Source organism: Trachypithecus francoisi, unplaced genomic scaffold (assembly GCF_009764315.1).
Source record: "Trachypithecus francoisi isolate TF-2019V2 unplaced genomic scaffold, Tfra_2.0 Lachesis_group11, whole genome shotgun sequence".
NCBI classification, from domain to species: domain Eukaryota; kingdom Metazoa; phylum Chordata; class Mammalia; order Primates; family Cercopithecidae; genus Trachypithecus; species Trachypithecus francoisi.
Window position 1 is genome coordinate 99058584 of NW_022681456.1, and position 14919 is coordinate 99073502.

At 39.9% G+C, this 14919-nt stretch overlaps 1 protein-coding gene across 5 annotated transcripts in view; it reads right to left on the reverse strand.

Moving 5' to 3' along the window:
• The window catches only part of BICD1 (BICD cargo adaptor 1), a 285326-nt gene that overhangs the window by 61234 nt on the left and 209173 nt on the right, over window positions 1-14919 (reverse strand). For all 5 annotated transcript variants that reach the window (XR_004439970.1, XM_033222473.1, XM_033222472.1 and 2 more), the window contains exons 5-6: window positions 7243-8337; window positions 1116-1267 (exon numbers count right to left, since the gene is read on the reverse strand). Coding sequence is in view for 4 of the 5 variants with exons in the window: in XM_033222473.1 (XP_033078364.1) it covers window positions 1116-1267; window positions 7243-8337 (1247 nt within the window). In the remaining variant the exon portion in view is untranslated. The remainder of the gene's footprint in view (window positions 1-1115; window positions 1268-7242; window positions 8338-14919) is intronic.

The following is a 14919-nucleotide window of genomic DNA, read 5'->3' on the forward strand; positions in this document are numbered from 1 at the left end:
ATCTCAAGATTCTGAAAACTTCATATCAAATACATTCTTAATCACTTCACGTTTAAAAACAAAATATGGCCAGGCGCAGTGGCTCACACCTGTGATCCCAGCACTTTGGGAGGCCGAGGCAGGCGGATCATGAGGTCAGGAGATCAAGACCATCCTGGCTAACATGGTGAAACCCTGTCTCTACTAAAAGTACAAAGAATTAGCCAGGTGTGGTGGTGGGCGCCTGTAGTCCCAGCTACTCGGGAGGCTGAGGCAGGAGACTGGTGTGAACCCAGGAGGCGGAGCTTGCAGTGAGCCAAGATCGCACCACTGCACTCCAGCTGGGCGACAGAGCAAGACTGTGTCTCAAAAAGAAAAAAAAAGCTGGGTGAGGTGGCTCATGTCTCTGATCCCAGCACTTTGGGAGGCTGAGGCGGGTGGATCACGAGGTCAGGAGATTGAGACCCTGTCTCTACTAAAAATACAAAAACTTAGCTGGGCGTGGTGGCGGGTGCCTGTAGTCCCAGCTACTCGGGAGGGTGAGGCAGGAGACTCTCTAGAACCCAGGAGGTAGAGCTTGCAGTGAGTTGAGATCGCACCACTGCCCTCCAGCCTGGGTGACAGAGTAAGACTCTGTCTCAAAAAAAAAAAAAAAAAAACTAAGTAATTAGCTGGTATGATGATGATTAACCTCCATTATGATGGTATCTTCTCACACAGTACTAAAGGTACGGCACTTTTATATACTTTCATGTACTTCCTTCACAGAACTCTATTTCAGAGGTGATAATATTTAGCTATTCTAGGAAGTGGGGTTTTTTTCCTTATTGAAAGCTTTTTATTTGGAAGGCGAGTCTCTTTGGGGTGCATAAATTCTAGAAACAATCTATTAATATTAACTCACTTAAAAAATATTTTTATGTAATAGAATTTCTGGATCCAGAGTGTTCAGTAGGGGGCTCTGGAAAACAGCACAGAAGGCTTGCAAAATTTTAGATACATCAGAGTGGACTTCCACAGATTTTCTTCACACTTAGCCATCCTAGACTACACACTGAATACACTCAACATGCACAAAGGCAGGGCTGTGAATTTTAAAGCCTTCCTACCCAGTCGTAGGAAGAAAATACTGTTACCTTGTTGCAAACATTGCTCTTAGGGAGGAGAAGGTTGCAGCATCTTCTTTCAAAGCCTTCAGTTCATTTCTAAGCTTCGTCATGGTTTCAGTCACCATTGCTTTTTCATTTTCATATTTGTTCTTGAGATTAGCTAGCGCCACCTCAGCTGTCTAAAGCAGAAAATCACACTGCTTACAATTTTCATATCAGGAAAATCCATCATACAGATTGCTTCATGCTGGGCCTATTGTGTTCTTTTATAAAAGGAAAGTGAAATTGATTTGGTTACATTTTATATAAACATAGGTATGCGCTTTGGACAGAGGAAAGTTTTTCTTTAATGTCAAAATGTGTTGTGAATTCATAATGTAGTTAAATTGCCCCATAAGCCCGCTGTGAGCCAGAGTCAGTATCAGGAGCTAAGAGAATGCCAGTAGTTTAATAAATATTTAATGCAGATTGTTGAAAGTATGGGATTTCAGGACAAGGAGAGAGCCAAAATGAAACTTTATACAAGAAAAATTTTACTAATTATTTCATAAAGAAGCAGAGCTTCTATTGGAATAATCAAATTGGAATATGTTAGAACTCAAATTTTGTCACCTGTGCTCTGTGGGCCCAAAACATAGAATAAAAGATATACATCATTGTAATTTATAATATGAGTATATGATAAACTATAAATCCATGTTATATGTTTAAGGAAAAGAAGTGATAGAGAACTAATTACTTTCTAATTTGCATATAATTTGTCCAAACAATGAAAGAGTCAAATATAATTCCTTAAAAATCTCCATAAAAGTAGGGGTTATGAAATGCTGAATGAGTTAAAACATTTGTTTGAATCTGGGATCTGGGCATGTCTGAAGTTCTTGGAATTAACAGTGTTTCAAATCAAGAGCTACCCTGGCACACACATGAGTAAAAAAAACACACTGACTGAATCAATGCATAAAATCAGTGTATACTTAGGGACTGCCCGTTTGATGCATAGCACATAGTTTGCATGTTGAAGCCAAACTGGGAACACATTATTTTTACGAACTGGAAACTATAACTTTTCAGAATGTATACAAATACCCCATACTAATGAAAAACCCCATTACTAGTAGAGAAATCCATTACTAATGGGATTTCCCAGGAAGACTACCCTGGTTTTTAACATTTCTTTTGGGGCTTGAAATGGGCAGCTTGAAACCTTCATATGCAAAGTGCCAACATCTATAGAAATAAATTCTTTCTTAATTAAATCAATGTTGGGATGGGGTACTTTGTTACTGTTTTGGTTCCGAAGTAGTTTCTTATGAGTTTTGATTGGATTTAAATTCAGATTAAAATGAGACTTTACTTATAAAATACTTCTGTATGTTCTGTAGTGTTAATACTTGGAGGAATCTTCAGAAATATTACACATTCAGAAAATTATCCACAATGCAGAAAGTGACCTAGGGAAAAATGGCAGTTGTTTAGTGTTTAAAAAGCTTAGACACATATTCATTTAAAACAGAAAAGTATGTTTAAGTTGTGAAAATGTAGATGTAACAAATTTGTAAGCACAGAGTCCCATGGTCAGTATCTAAGGGGAATAAAGAGGGGGATAACAGAAGAGCTAGACCTGAAATAGAAATACAAACTTATTTATTGTTTGTGACAAATACCCCAAAGCCTCAGTTTTGTTTGTAGATTTGTTTGTCCATAGACTGTGCAAAGTTTTTCCAGAATTAAGTAATTTTAAGTATTCATAACCATTGGATTTGCTGATGTCTGCATTCACCACATTCTCCACACACTCCAAAGTTGACTTTCTAAATAAAAAAGTCTTATTTCCAGCCATGTAGACCTTTGTGAGCATTCCCTGAATATATCATTCTATTTTGTCACTTCTAAGCCTCTCTACCTACTGTTCTGTCTGGAATTACTTCCTCCTCCTCTGGAAAACAACTCCTTATCCTTTAAGAACAAACTAAAGTATAACTGCTTCTGTGAAGTCTTTTCCGCGACTCTAGGAAACCTTAGTTGCTTCCTCTGCATTGTTCTTATAACTTGGATTACAGCACATGTAATGCTGAACTGTAATTGTGTTTCTGTCCTGACATCCCCAGGAGGCTGAGTCTTCTGGAAGGCAGGGACCATGTGTTAGTCTTTGAATCTTCAGCATGTAGCACAGTGCTAGATGGATGGTGCTTCACAAGCATTTACTGACTTCATCAGAAGGCACTGTGCCTATGAAAAAATCCTTAAGTAAATGAGAAGATTCATAGAGACTACAGAATGCTTATTTTATTTATTTTTAACTTTTATTTTAAGTTCAGGGGTACAGGTGCAGGATGTGCAGGTTTGTTACATAGGTAAATGTGTGTCATGGGGGTTTGTCGTACCAATTATTTCTTCACCCAGGTATTAAGCCTAGTATCCATTCTTTATTTTTCCTGATCCTCTCCTTCCTCTCATCCTTCAGCCTCCAATAGGAACCAGTGGGTGTTGTTCCCCTCTATGTGTCTATTTGCTCTCATCATTTAGCTCCCACTTATAAGTGAGAATATGCGGTATCTGGTTTTCTGTCCCTGTGTTAGTTTGCTAAGGATAATGGTCTCCAGCTCCATCCATGTCCCTGCAAATGACACGATCTCATTCTTTCCCATGGCTGTATAGTAGAATGCCTATTTTAAAACAGGGAGATTTCCTTTTTACCCCTGTACCCCAGAATTCTCACCTTAACCTTAAAAATGAACATTCCACAATGTCTAAACATAGTGAATGTCATCTGTTAATACTTAAAGTTATTTATGGTACATAAGCATCACAGCAACAGGCCCAACATAATGAACATGTAGACCAAATGCATCACTAGAAACGGGTTTTCATTTAATTTACTGAGTCCATATAGACTGTAACTCTAATGTAATGCAAATGGTACAGGTTGAGCATCCTTAACCCAAAACCTAAAATGCTTCAAAATCTGAAACCTTTTGAGTGCTGACATGATGCCACAAAATTCTGCACTTGACTTCACGTAATGAGTCACAGTCAAAATTTTGTTTCAGCCACAAAATTATTAAAAATATTGTATAAAGGCCGGGCGCGGTGGCTCAAGCCTGTAATCCCAGCACTTTGGGAGGCCGAGACGGGCGGATCACGAGGTCAGGAGATCGCGACCATCCTGGCTAACACGGTGAAACCCCGTCTCTACTAAAATATACAAAAAATTAGCCGGGCGAGATGGCGGGCGCCTGTAGTCCCAGCTACTCGGGAGGCTGAGGCGAGAGAATGGCGTAAACCCGGGAGGCGGAGCTTGCAGTGAGCTGAGATCCGGCCACTGCACTCCAGCCTGGGCGACAGAGCGAGACTCCGTCTCAAAAAAAAAAAAAAAATATTGTATAAAATTACCATCAGGCTATGTATATATGAATACATGAAATTTCTTGTTTCCTGTCTCATGAAATTTCACATTTGGACTTGGATCCCATCCCCAAGATATCTCATTATATATATATGCAAATGTCCAAAATCCAAAATCTGAAACATTTCTCATCCTGAACATTTTGGAAAAGGGATACTCAACCTGTACTACAAAAAACTGTGAAAATAAAACTTCAGCTAGGAATGCTTTGTTCTGTTCTGAATTCCCGTGGTACTGTTTACATCGCTCTAAAGCACTTGATGAGTCCTATCTTATAAATAGCTATAGGCAATTGTGGAATTCCTACTAGAGTATGTCATTTATTTTTGCATCCCTGAAAATATGTTATTTTATTACCGCCCCCCAGAAAATATGTAATCAATGAATGCTAGTTCACAAATTATTCTCTGTTGGTGGGCCAAGTGTCCTTATCTATACCTCTGTTTCAGTTAAGCATCTTGATTTTTTTTTTTTTAAGACAAATTTTCATTCTTGTTGCCCAGGCTGGAGTGCAATCACTCAATCTCAGCTCACTGCAACTTCCGCCTCCCAGGTTCAAGGATTCTCCTGCCTCAGCCTCCCGAGTAGCTGGGATTATAGGCACGCAGCACCATGCCTGGCTAATTTTGTATTTTTAGTAGGGACAGGGTTTCTCCATGTTGGTCAGGCTGGTCTCAAATTCCTGACCTCAAGTGATCCGCCCGCCTTGGCCTCCCCAAGTGCTGGGATTACAGGCGTGAGCCACTGTGCCCGGCCCTAAATTGTTAATATTTAACCTTTAGGAAGAAGTCAGAGAAGTTACCTCGATGGCTTGGCCAAGAATGCCCTGGGATAGCATGTCCTTGATAAAGGTTGTGTAAGCCTTATCTAATATGGTATTGGTTATTTATGACCACTCTGAATCATTGAGTCTTTAAATTATAGCAGAGTTATAATAATAAATTCCTTTATTCTGACCTAAAATTGGAGTCAGATCTCTCACAAACTCTTCACTCACTCTAATCTTTCCTATTTTTCTAAAGTGACAACACAAAATAAAGTTGTATTTTGCCCTTAGGTTTATATAAAACATGTTAATAGTGCAAACAGTATTATAGTTTATGGTATAGATGTCAATTATATAAATAGATTTATGGGAACTAGAGATGAGGACTCGAAAATTGCACTGTAGATGACATAATAAGGGCATGGTTTTCCCCAGATAATGGCAAACGGAGAAGGCATTCTGAATCTGAAATTAACCCTCAATCTCCAAAGACCAAGCGCTCCCCTGACCTAGTATTCACTGGCACTGCTTGCGTTTGCAAGAGGGCATTTGGTGCTTTGTTGCTTCTCTTTATCAACACCAACACTTATTCAGCACCTTTCTCAAATATGTGTCTTTTGAGGCTATCTTTTCAGATAAACTAAATAAAGGTGAAAAGAATTTTTCTGCCTATATTTCGCTGCACTACCACCCCGGTAAAACTCAAGGGTGCAAAACAATTTCAGTCATTAAAGAGGGCTGGGAATTAGACAGGTTCATGTTGTAACATTACTACTTGTCCAGAAGGACAAGATCCATAGCTAGGAAAAGCTCCCTATTACTTAAGCTCTGACCCATGTGAGTTAACATCCCATATGAACCTAAATTTCAGATATGTGGTCACTAGCACAGGTAGAGCTCATTCTCATACTCTCTCACACACACTCTCTCTCTCATTTGCTTGCTAAAGTGGCCCCGAACTATTTAATTTGTTGATAACAATCTGTCTGGCTTTGTTTCTGTAACTCAGTTCCTCACAGTTGTCTTGCCTTTCATCCCTGAATTGTTCATTTATTTAGCGCTCTTGTTTCTCTAGGTTTGGGATGAAGGACAAAACATTCCTTTTAATCTTGCTATACTTGGCTGGGTGTGGTGGCTCACGTCTGTAATCCCAGCACTTTGGGAGGTCAAGGCAGGCGGATCACTTGAGGTCAGCAGTTCAAGACCAGCCTAGACAATATGGCGAAATCCTGTCTATTTGAAAATACAAAAAATTAGCCAGGCATGGTGGCACATGCCTGTAATCCCAGCTGCTTGGCAGGCTGAGGCATGAGAATCGCTTGAACCCAGGAGGCGGAGGTTACAGTGAGCTGAGATGGCGCCACTGCACTCCAGCCTGGGCAACAGAGCGAGACTCTGTCTCAAAACAAACAAACAAAAAACAAAAACAAAAACAAAAAATTCTTGCTATACCCCTAGAAATTGAGTCTTCAATCTGAACCTCCAGCTCCAAAGCTGGGGTCCAGTTATTGACCATTAGACCTTCTTCATGATCTGCACCCAGATTTCCCTGTTTGCTCCGGCTGTCTGCTGGGTGTCTGTCTTTCTTGCTGTATCTCCCTGGTTGGTGTAACCTGTCTTGCCAGCCTATTCTGCCACCCTCCATCTCCTGTTTCCACAGCTACTCACTGCCAGGCTTCAGCCCAGCACCGCCTGGGCTGCCTTTCTACATCTGCGGGAAGGCATCTGGATCTTCTCCTATGTTTTTAACTTCCTCACCTCTGCCTCCACCTAGCTGGGCACAGATATTTCATCCATTCACTCATTTAAAAATAATAATTATTATGACATTCTGATCTGACACTGGGACATGGTTTTATTTCTCCACTGACCAAGAATCTCAACTCTCATCTCGATGATACTGGATACTCAATAAATTAGGGACTAAATTAGTTAAGAAAGCTTTAACTAGCATGCTTTCACCAGCAGAATGAGATTACCTGCTTGTTGGCTTTCAACACCGCCCTCAATGTGGCAATCTGCTCCCGTTTGGTGCTCAGCAGGGACTTTAGCTTGAGGATCTCTTCCATTAAGGCTTCCTTGTCTTTATCAATCATGGGGGCTAGCTCCCGAGCCGCTGCTCTTTGACGAGACAGTTGCAAGGACCGGTCCACAGCTTTCTGCAGATGCTTGATTTGGTCCCGGATTATGGCATTAAGGTTGTAGATATTCATTGGCTCTTTGCGGATGTCACTTGTATCCAATACTGGAGACGACGGTGGGGCAGTAATAACAGGAGAGATTGTGGGGGTCTTAGTTGGACTTGGTTCTTTGCTGGCCTCTGTGCTTTCTTTTGCAACTGGTTCAGATGAGGTCCTTGTTTCTACCGGGGATGACACACCCCGCCTGGCTAATCGTGGGGACAAAAGTCCTCTGGGATCATCAGGCCCTTTCAGGCTGCCACTGCGGGTGACTCTGCTCTGCCTATAGTAATCCAGCATGACCCTGTTGGGAGTTTCATTATTACACAGACACACATGGTGGTAAAGCTGAGCTAACTCCTCACTGAATGTCACTAACTCATCCTGGGCCGTATTAAGAGTATTGTGATTTTCGTTGGCTATGCTGGTCATCTTTTGCAACTCCTTCTCCATGTGGGCCATCTTCTCACCACTCTCCTTGGTGGTCTTCTCAAGGCTTGTCACCTGCTCATCATACATCTGGATTTTACTCTCATATTTGGCCTTCTCATCAGTGTAGTTTTCTACAGATTTATTATATTTCTCCTTTAAAGCCTTAATTTCAGCTTTCAGATCAATCACCTCAGTTACTGCCACCCTATATTTACATTCAAGGATCTCTAAGCCATTGATGTCCACCTCATAGTCATGGGCCTCCTCCCCTGAGTCCCGGCCCTTCTCCCCGTCCAGCTCGGCCTTGAGCTCCTTGCTGCTTTGCAGGCCCCTCATGGCATTGACGTGCTCTGTGAGCCGGTGCACGCGCTCATGCTGCTCCGTCAGTGCCCCCTTGGTGTGTTCCAGCTGTGTCTGTGACTCCTGTAGGTTGGCCAAAAGAATGGCCTTTTCCCGCTCTACCTGCAATGGCAAAAGAAAGTCTCTGAATGACCTCAATGCAGCACCAATGATGACCTTAATCCATTCACAGTCGGGCATGTATACACTTAAAAATCACTGCAGCAGAGCCAATGTTCCCACTATTTCAAATCAAAATGGAGTGTTTTTTATTTCAGCAGTTCTGGTAAGTCAATCTAAAAGTACATAATTCTAAAAGAATTATACTGCAAGTAGTTACCCATCAATTTCGCTTGTATCATACACATATACTCATGAAACTTCAATGTTATTAGAACAATCTTATTTTCATTTTTAACACCTTGCAGAAAACAACATGACTTTAAGAGATAAGCATAGGACTGGTGTTATTTTTATGAGTGCCTTATAGTACATCTGTATTTCAGATCAGAAGTGACTGTATCGGGGTGCCTATGAATCAATCATCCTTTCCTTCCCAGAGCTCAACCCCAAATCAGGTTTAAAACCTAAGGCTTTAACTTACTAAATATTGCTGAGTACCTTAACCATCCTCTTAAAAATAAGCATTTAGTCCCCAAAACAAACATGCACTACATTTGACAGTTTTTATCTTTTTTTAAGACAGGGTCTCGCTCTGTCACCCACACTGGAGTGCGGTGGCACAACTGTGGCTTACTGAAGCCTCTGCCTCTCAGGCTCAAGTGATCCTTCCACCTCAGTGTCCTGAGCAGCTAGGACCACAGGTGCGCACCACTACACCTGGCTAATTTTGTATGTGTGTAGAGACAGAGTCTTGCTATGTTGTCCAGGCTGGTCTTGAATTCCTAGGCACATGTCAGCCCCCTGCCTCTGCCTCCCAAAGTACTGGAATTACAGCCGTGAGCCACCATGCCCAGCTTTGATGGTTTTTAATATAAAAGTCAAAGAATACATACAGAATTTTAGAGCTAAAAGAACAATTTGTAAGTCAATTCAATTCCTTCAGTCCAAAATAGGAACTGTAAATATTAGCAATTAATTTGAATAATGTGATATGTTTATGTAAGTAAGTATTACCACGTGATGAAAAACACTCAGGTGTCCATATAAAATACTGTCTCATTAAACATAGGTATATAAGAAATTGCAATGTAAAAAAATTTTAAAGCATTTCTCTCCTTCCATATGGGTAAATATTATGAATTATGAGTTTTTGCATTTATAATGTAACTGTTTCTCAATAACCAAATAATATTGTTTACATTATTGTTCTATAAGAAGTATCATGGTGTTCATATCCTTCTGCACTTGTGTTTTCTTTTCTTCTTCTTTTTAAAAAATAAACCATCATGAGATCTGCCTTAAGAGCAATGAATTGATGCTGAATGTCTTTATATCTAAAGGAAGATATCAATTCAAACTTTCTTTATTTTTTGTTTTTTTTGAGACAGAGTCTCGCTCTGTCATCCAGGCTGGACTGCAGTGGTGCAATCTCGGCTCACTGCAAGGTCTGCCTCCCAGGTTCACGCCATTTTCCGGCATCAGCCTCCCAAGTAGCTGGGACTACAGGTGCACGCCACCACGCCCGGCTCATTTTTTTGCATTTTTAGTAGAGACAGGGTTTCACCATGTTAGCCAGGATGGTCTCGATCTCCTGACCTCGTGATCTGCCCTCCTCAGCCTCCCAAAGTGCTGGGATTGCAGGCCTGAGCCACCGCATCTGGCAGGAATAAATTTAACAGAAGAAGTGCAAAATGTATACAGACGCGCCTCAACTTGTGATGGGGTTACATCTCAATAAACCCATTGTAAACTGAAAATATCATGAGTATGGCCAGGCACAGTGGCTCATGCCTGTAATCCCAGCACTTTGGGAGGATGAGGCAGGCAGATCACCTGAGTTTGATCAGGAGTTTGAGACCAGCCTGGCTGACATGGTGAAACCCTGTCTCTACTAAAAACAATTTTTTAAAATTAGCTGAGTGTGGTGGTGCACGCCTGTATTCAGCTACTCAGGAGGCTGAGGCACAAGAATCACTTGAACCCAGGAGGTGGAGGTTGCAGGGAGCCAAGATCGTGCCACTGCACAACAGCCTGCACGACAGAGTGAGACTCCATCTCAAAAAAAAAAAAAAAAAAAAAAAAAGAATTGGGAGGCCGAGACGAGCGGATCACGAGGTCAGGAGATCGAGACCATCCTGGCGAACACGGTGAAACCCCGTCTCTACTAAAAATACAAAAAACTAGCCGGGCGAGGTGGCGGGCGCCTGTAGGCCCAGCTATTCCGGAGGCTGAGGCAGGAGAATGGCGGGAACCCGGGAGGCGGAGCTTGCAGTGAGCTGAGATCCGGCCACTGCACTCCAGCCTGGGCGACAGAGCGAGACTCCGCCTCAAAAAAAAAAAAAAAAGAAAAAGAAAATATCATAAGTCTAAAATGCATTTAATACACACAACCTACCAAACATTATAGCTTAGTCTAGCCTACCTTAAAAGTGTCCAGAATACTTATCTTAGCCTACAGCTGGGCAAAAATAATCTAACTCAAAGTTTTTTTTGTTGTTGTTTTTTTAAGACAGGGTCTCACTCTGTTGCCCAGGCTGGAGTGTGGTGGCACAATCTCAGCTCACTGCAACCTCCGCCTCCCAGGTTCAAGTGATTCTCCTGCCTCAGCCTCCCAAGTAGCTGCGACTACAGGCACACACCACCACGCCCGGCTAATTTTTGTATTTTTAGTAGATACAGAGTTTCACCTTGCTGGCCAGGCTGGTCTCGAACTCCCAACCTCAGGTGATCCACCTGTCTCAGTCTCCTAAAGTGCTGGAATTACAGGTGTGAGCCACCACGCCCAGCCCCTCTCAAAGCCTATTTTATAATAAAACGTTGACTATCTCATTTAATTTATTGACTACTGTACTGAAAATGAAAAACAGAATAGTTGTATAGGTACTCAAAGTATGGTTTCTACTAAATGTGTATTGCTTTAACACCATTGTTAAGTCAAAAAGTTTATTCAAACCATCACAAGTCAAGGACCATCTGTACTCTGAAAATTATAAAGCATTGTTGAAAGAAATTAAAGAAGACCTAAATAAAGGGATAAATAGCCTCTGGTTTTGGGTGAAAAACTGAATGTTAAGATGGCAATACTACCCAAATTGATTTACATATTCAATGCAAACTCCAACAAAATTTCCGCTGGATTCTTTGTAGAAACTGACAAGATGGTTAAAAAATTTATATGGAAATGCAAAGAACCTAGAATAGCCAAAACAGTCCTGAAGAAACTTCTTGAGAAAGAACTAGCAAACTTTCCTATTTCAAAAATTGCTACAAAAAAACTATAATCAAGATACTATAGTATTGGCATAAGAACAGACATATAAATTAATGGAACAGAATTGAAAGTCTAGAAATAAGCCTACATATACATCTATGACCAACTGATTTTGGACAAGGTTGCAAAGATAATTCAACGGGGGAAAGAATAGAATAATAGTCTTTTCAACAAATGGTGCTGGGACAACTGGATGCCCACATGTAAAATAGTCATGTTGATCTCTTCCTCACATCATATTCAAAAATTAAGTCAAAATGGATCAAAGACCTAAATATAAGAGATAAACATAAAATTCTTAGAGGAAAACCTAGCCATGAATGTTCATGACCTTAGATCAGACAACAGTTTTGTACGATACCAAAAGCACAAACAACAAAAGAAAAAAAATAAACTAGACACATCAAAATTAAAATTTTTTTTTTAGCTGGGCATAGTGGCATGCGCCTGTAGTCCCAGCTACTCAGAAGGCTATGGTGGGAGGATTGCTTGAGACCAGGAGAGTCCAGGAGTTTGAGGCTGCAGTGTGCTATGATTGTGCCTATGAATAGCCACTGCACTCCAGCCTGGGCAACATAGTGAGACCCCATCTCTTTAAAAAAAAAAAAAACTCCTATGTACATCAAAGGACACCTTCAAGAAAGTGAAAAGACAATCCATAGAATGGGAGAAAATATTTGCAAATCATAAATCACTTTTATGATAAGGGATTTGTATCCAAATCAGTAAAGAACTCTTTCAACTCAGAAATAAAAAGACAGCCCAGTCAAAAAATAATCTGAATAGACATTTTTCCACAGAAGATAGAAAAGAGCCGATAAGCTCATGAAAAGATGCTCACAAGGAAATACAAGGCAAGATGATAATGAAATACCACTTCACATCCACCAGGATGGCTATGATTGAAAAGGCACATAATAACAAGCGTTAGTGAGAATGTGGAGAAATCTGAACCCTCATACACTGCTGGTGGGGATATAAAACGGTACACTCAATTTGTTTTCAAAACTAGCAGTTCCTCAGAAGGTAAAACATAGAATTACCATATGACTCAGCATTTCCAGCTCTAGAATTAACTCCCCCTGGGAATTAAAACGTATGTGCACACAAAAACTTGTACACAAATGTTCATAGCAGCTTTATTGATAATAGCTAAAAAAATAGAAACAACTCAAAAGTCCATCAACTGATGAAAGGTTACATGAAATGTAGTATATCCATACCATGGAGTATTATTTGACAATAAAAGAAATGAAAATGAAGTGCTAATATATTACAGCATGGATGAACCTTGAAAATGTTATGCTAAGAAGCCAGTCACAAAAGGCCACACATTGTATAATTCCATTTATTTTTATTTTATTTATTTATTGAGACAGGGTCATGCTCTTTCACCTAGGCTACAGTGCAGTGACATGGTCATGGCTCACTGCAGCCTTGACCTCCCAGGCTCAAGCAATCCTCCCACCTTAGCCTCCCCAGTGGCTGGGACTATAGGCCCGCATCACCGTGCCCAGCTAATTTGTTTTGGTATTTTTGGTAGAGATGGGGTTTTGCCATGTGGCCCAGGCTGGTCTCAAACCCCTGGCCTCCAGCTATCCTCCTGCCTTGGCCTCCCAAAGTGCTGGGATTACAGGTATGAGCCACTGCGCCCAGCTAGTTTGTAAAGGTAATCTCTAACTATAAAATCTGTAATAGTTTAACCACTTAAGTTGTCAACTTTGTACTAGGAAATAATTATACTTGTCACTTTAAATTTCAAAACCCAAGAACTGACCAATTTTGTTTTAATTAATATCATCCTATAAATATTCTGTGAGTCTTTAAGCAGAGATAATATTTGACTTGTTCAACTCTCTGTGTAGCAACTCCACTTACTAGATTTTTGGCCTTGAACTAATGACATAACACAGTCGTGCCTCAGTTTCCTTATCTCTAATATGAAGGTAATACCCTCTACCCCATACAGTTGTTACAAGCAGCAACCAATTAAGCAAATATATAAAAATTGCTTTGAACTCTTATGGGACATATAACAAATTACCATCACTACTTAACATCAATCATTATAGAAAAAATTAAAATTAAAATTAAAATTAAAAATTAAAATTGCCTTTAACAGAGTGGATCAAAACATAATAGGAATCTATTTCTTCCACATCCATGAAGATGCAACAAAATATATTAATTTTAGTTTTACAGAAACATTACTGTCTTCTCATACTACATGTGAAATTACATATCCAATGTAATACTGAAAAAAAAAAATTCAGAGTTTTCCCCTGCTTAGTTTGACTCTATGCAGATGTAAAGTCAGAGGCTATTTATCAAAGACAGAAATTTCAGCACAAGCATACAGGACTCCTTTAAATGGATTCAGTAATTTAGTTAGTATTTCCAGACAGTATCTACTTATTTTCATTCTAATGAAATTAATTAAGGTATTTGACTGTCACTGGAAAATGTCAATTACAACCTATTTGAAATAACGAGGTCTTGAGGGCACCAAAAAACCAAAATAATTTATCCAATAATATGCTGAAAAACTTCTCTCATGAATAAAGGATGACACTCATTGAGCTACTCACTATCAAAGACTGTTGTCAAGTTTATAGAGACTCTGCGGTTAATCAAAATGTTTTCTTACTATAATTTTTGTGTATATGTTTCTGTGTTATGTGAAACTTAGCATGATTAGCTAAGTTTAAAATATTCCTGTATTTTATTCCATAACCTAGGAAGGCATACAGTTCAGTAAAATATTCACTCTAATTTGTTCTGGGAAAAAGTTCTCCCAAATTTAGATAGAGGTTTACCATCACTTGCCTTTCCCATACATTTTATAATTTATGTATTGACTGTTTATACAAAGTGATACTGGGGACCTTCTTGGCATCTCGGAACCTGATGGCAGTTTCCAGGACAATAATAATTTACAAAATGTTATGACTTATACACAGTTTCATATTTACCATCCCATTTGGTCTTCACAATTCTACAGAAGAGGCATGGCATTATTACCAGGGCTTCAAAGCAGAAGTCTGCAGGTTGTATGTAAATAACTCCAGGAGGCACTATTTAAATTGTAGTCACTATAAATTGTCAAACTTGTTATTACCATTTCCCAGCAGATGGCAGTAGGAGTCTCCTTGAAGAAGGAGACCTGTTTTTTTTTTTTTTTTTTTTTGTTTGTTTTGTTTTGTTGTTTGTTTTGTTTTGTTTTGTTTTTTCTATAGTTTTCTCCAACAAAGGCATGGCAGAGACTAGTGGTGGGGCTAATTTATTACCTTCCCCTTTTGAATGAGCCTCAG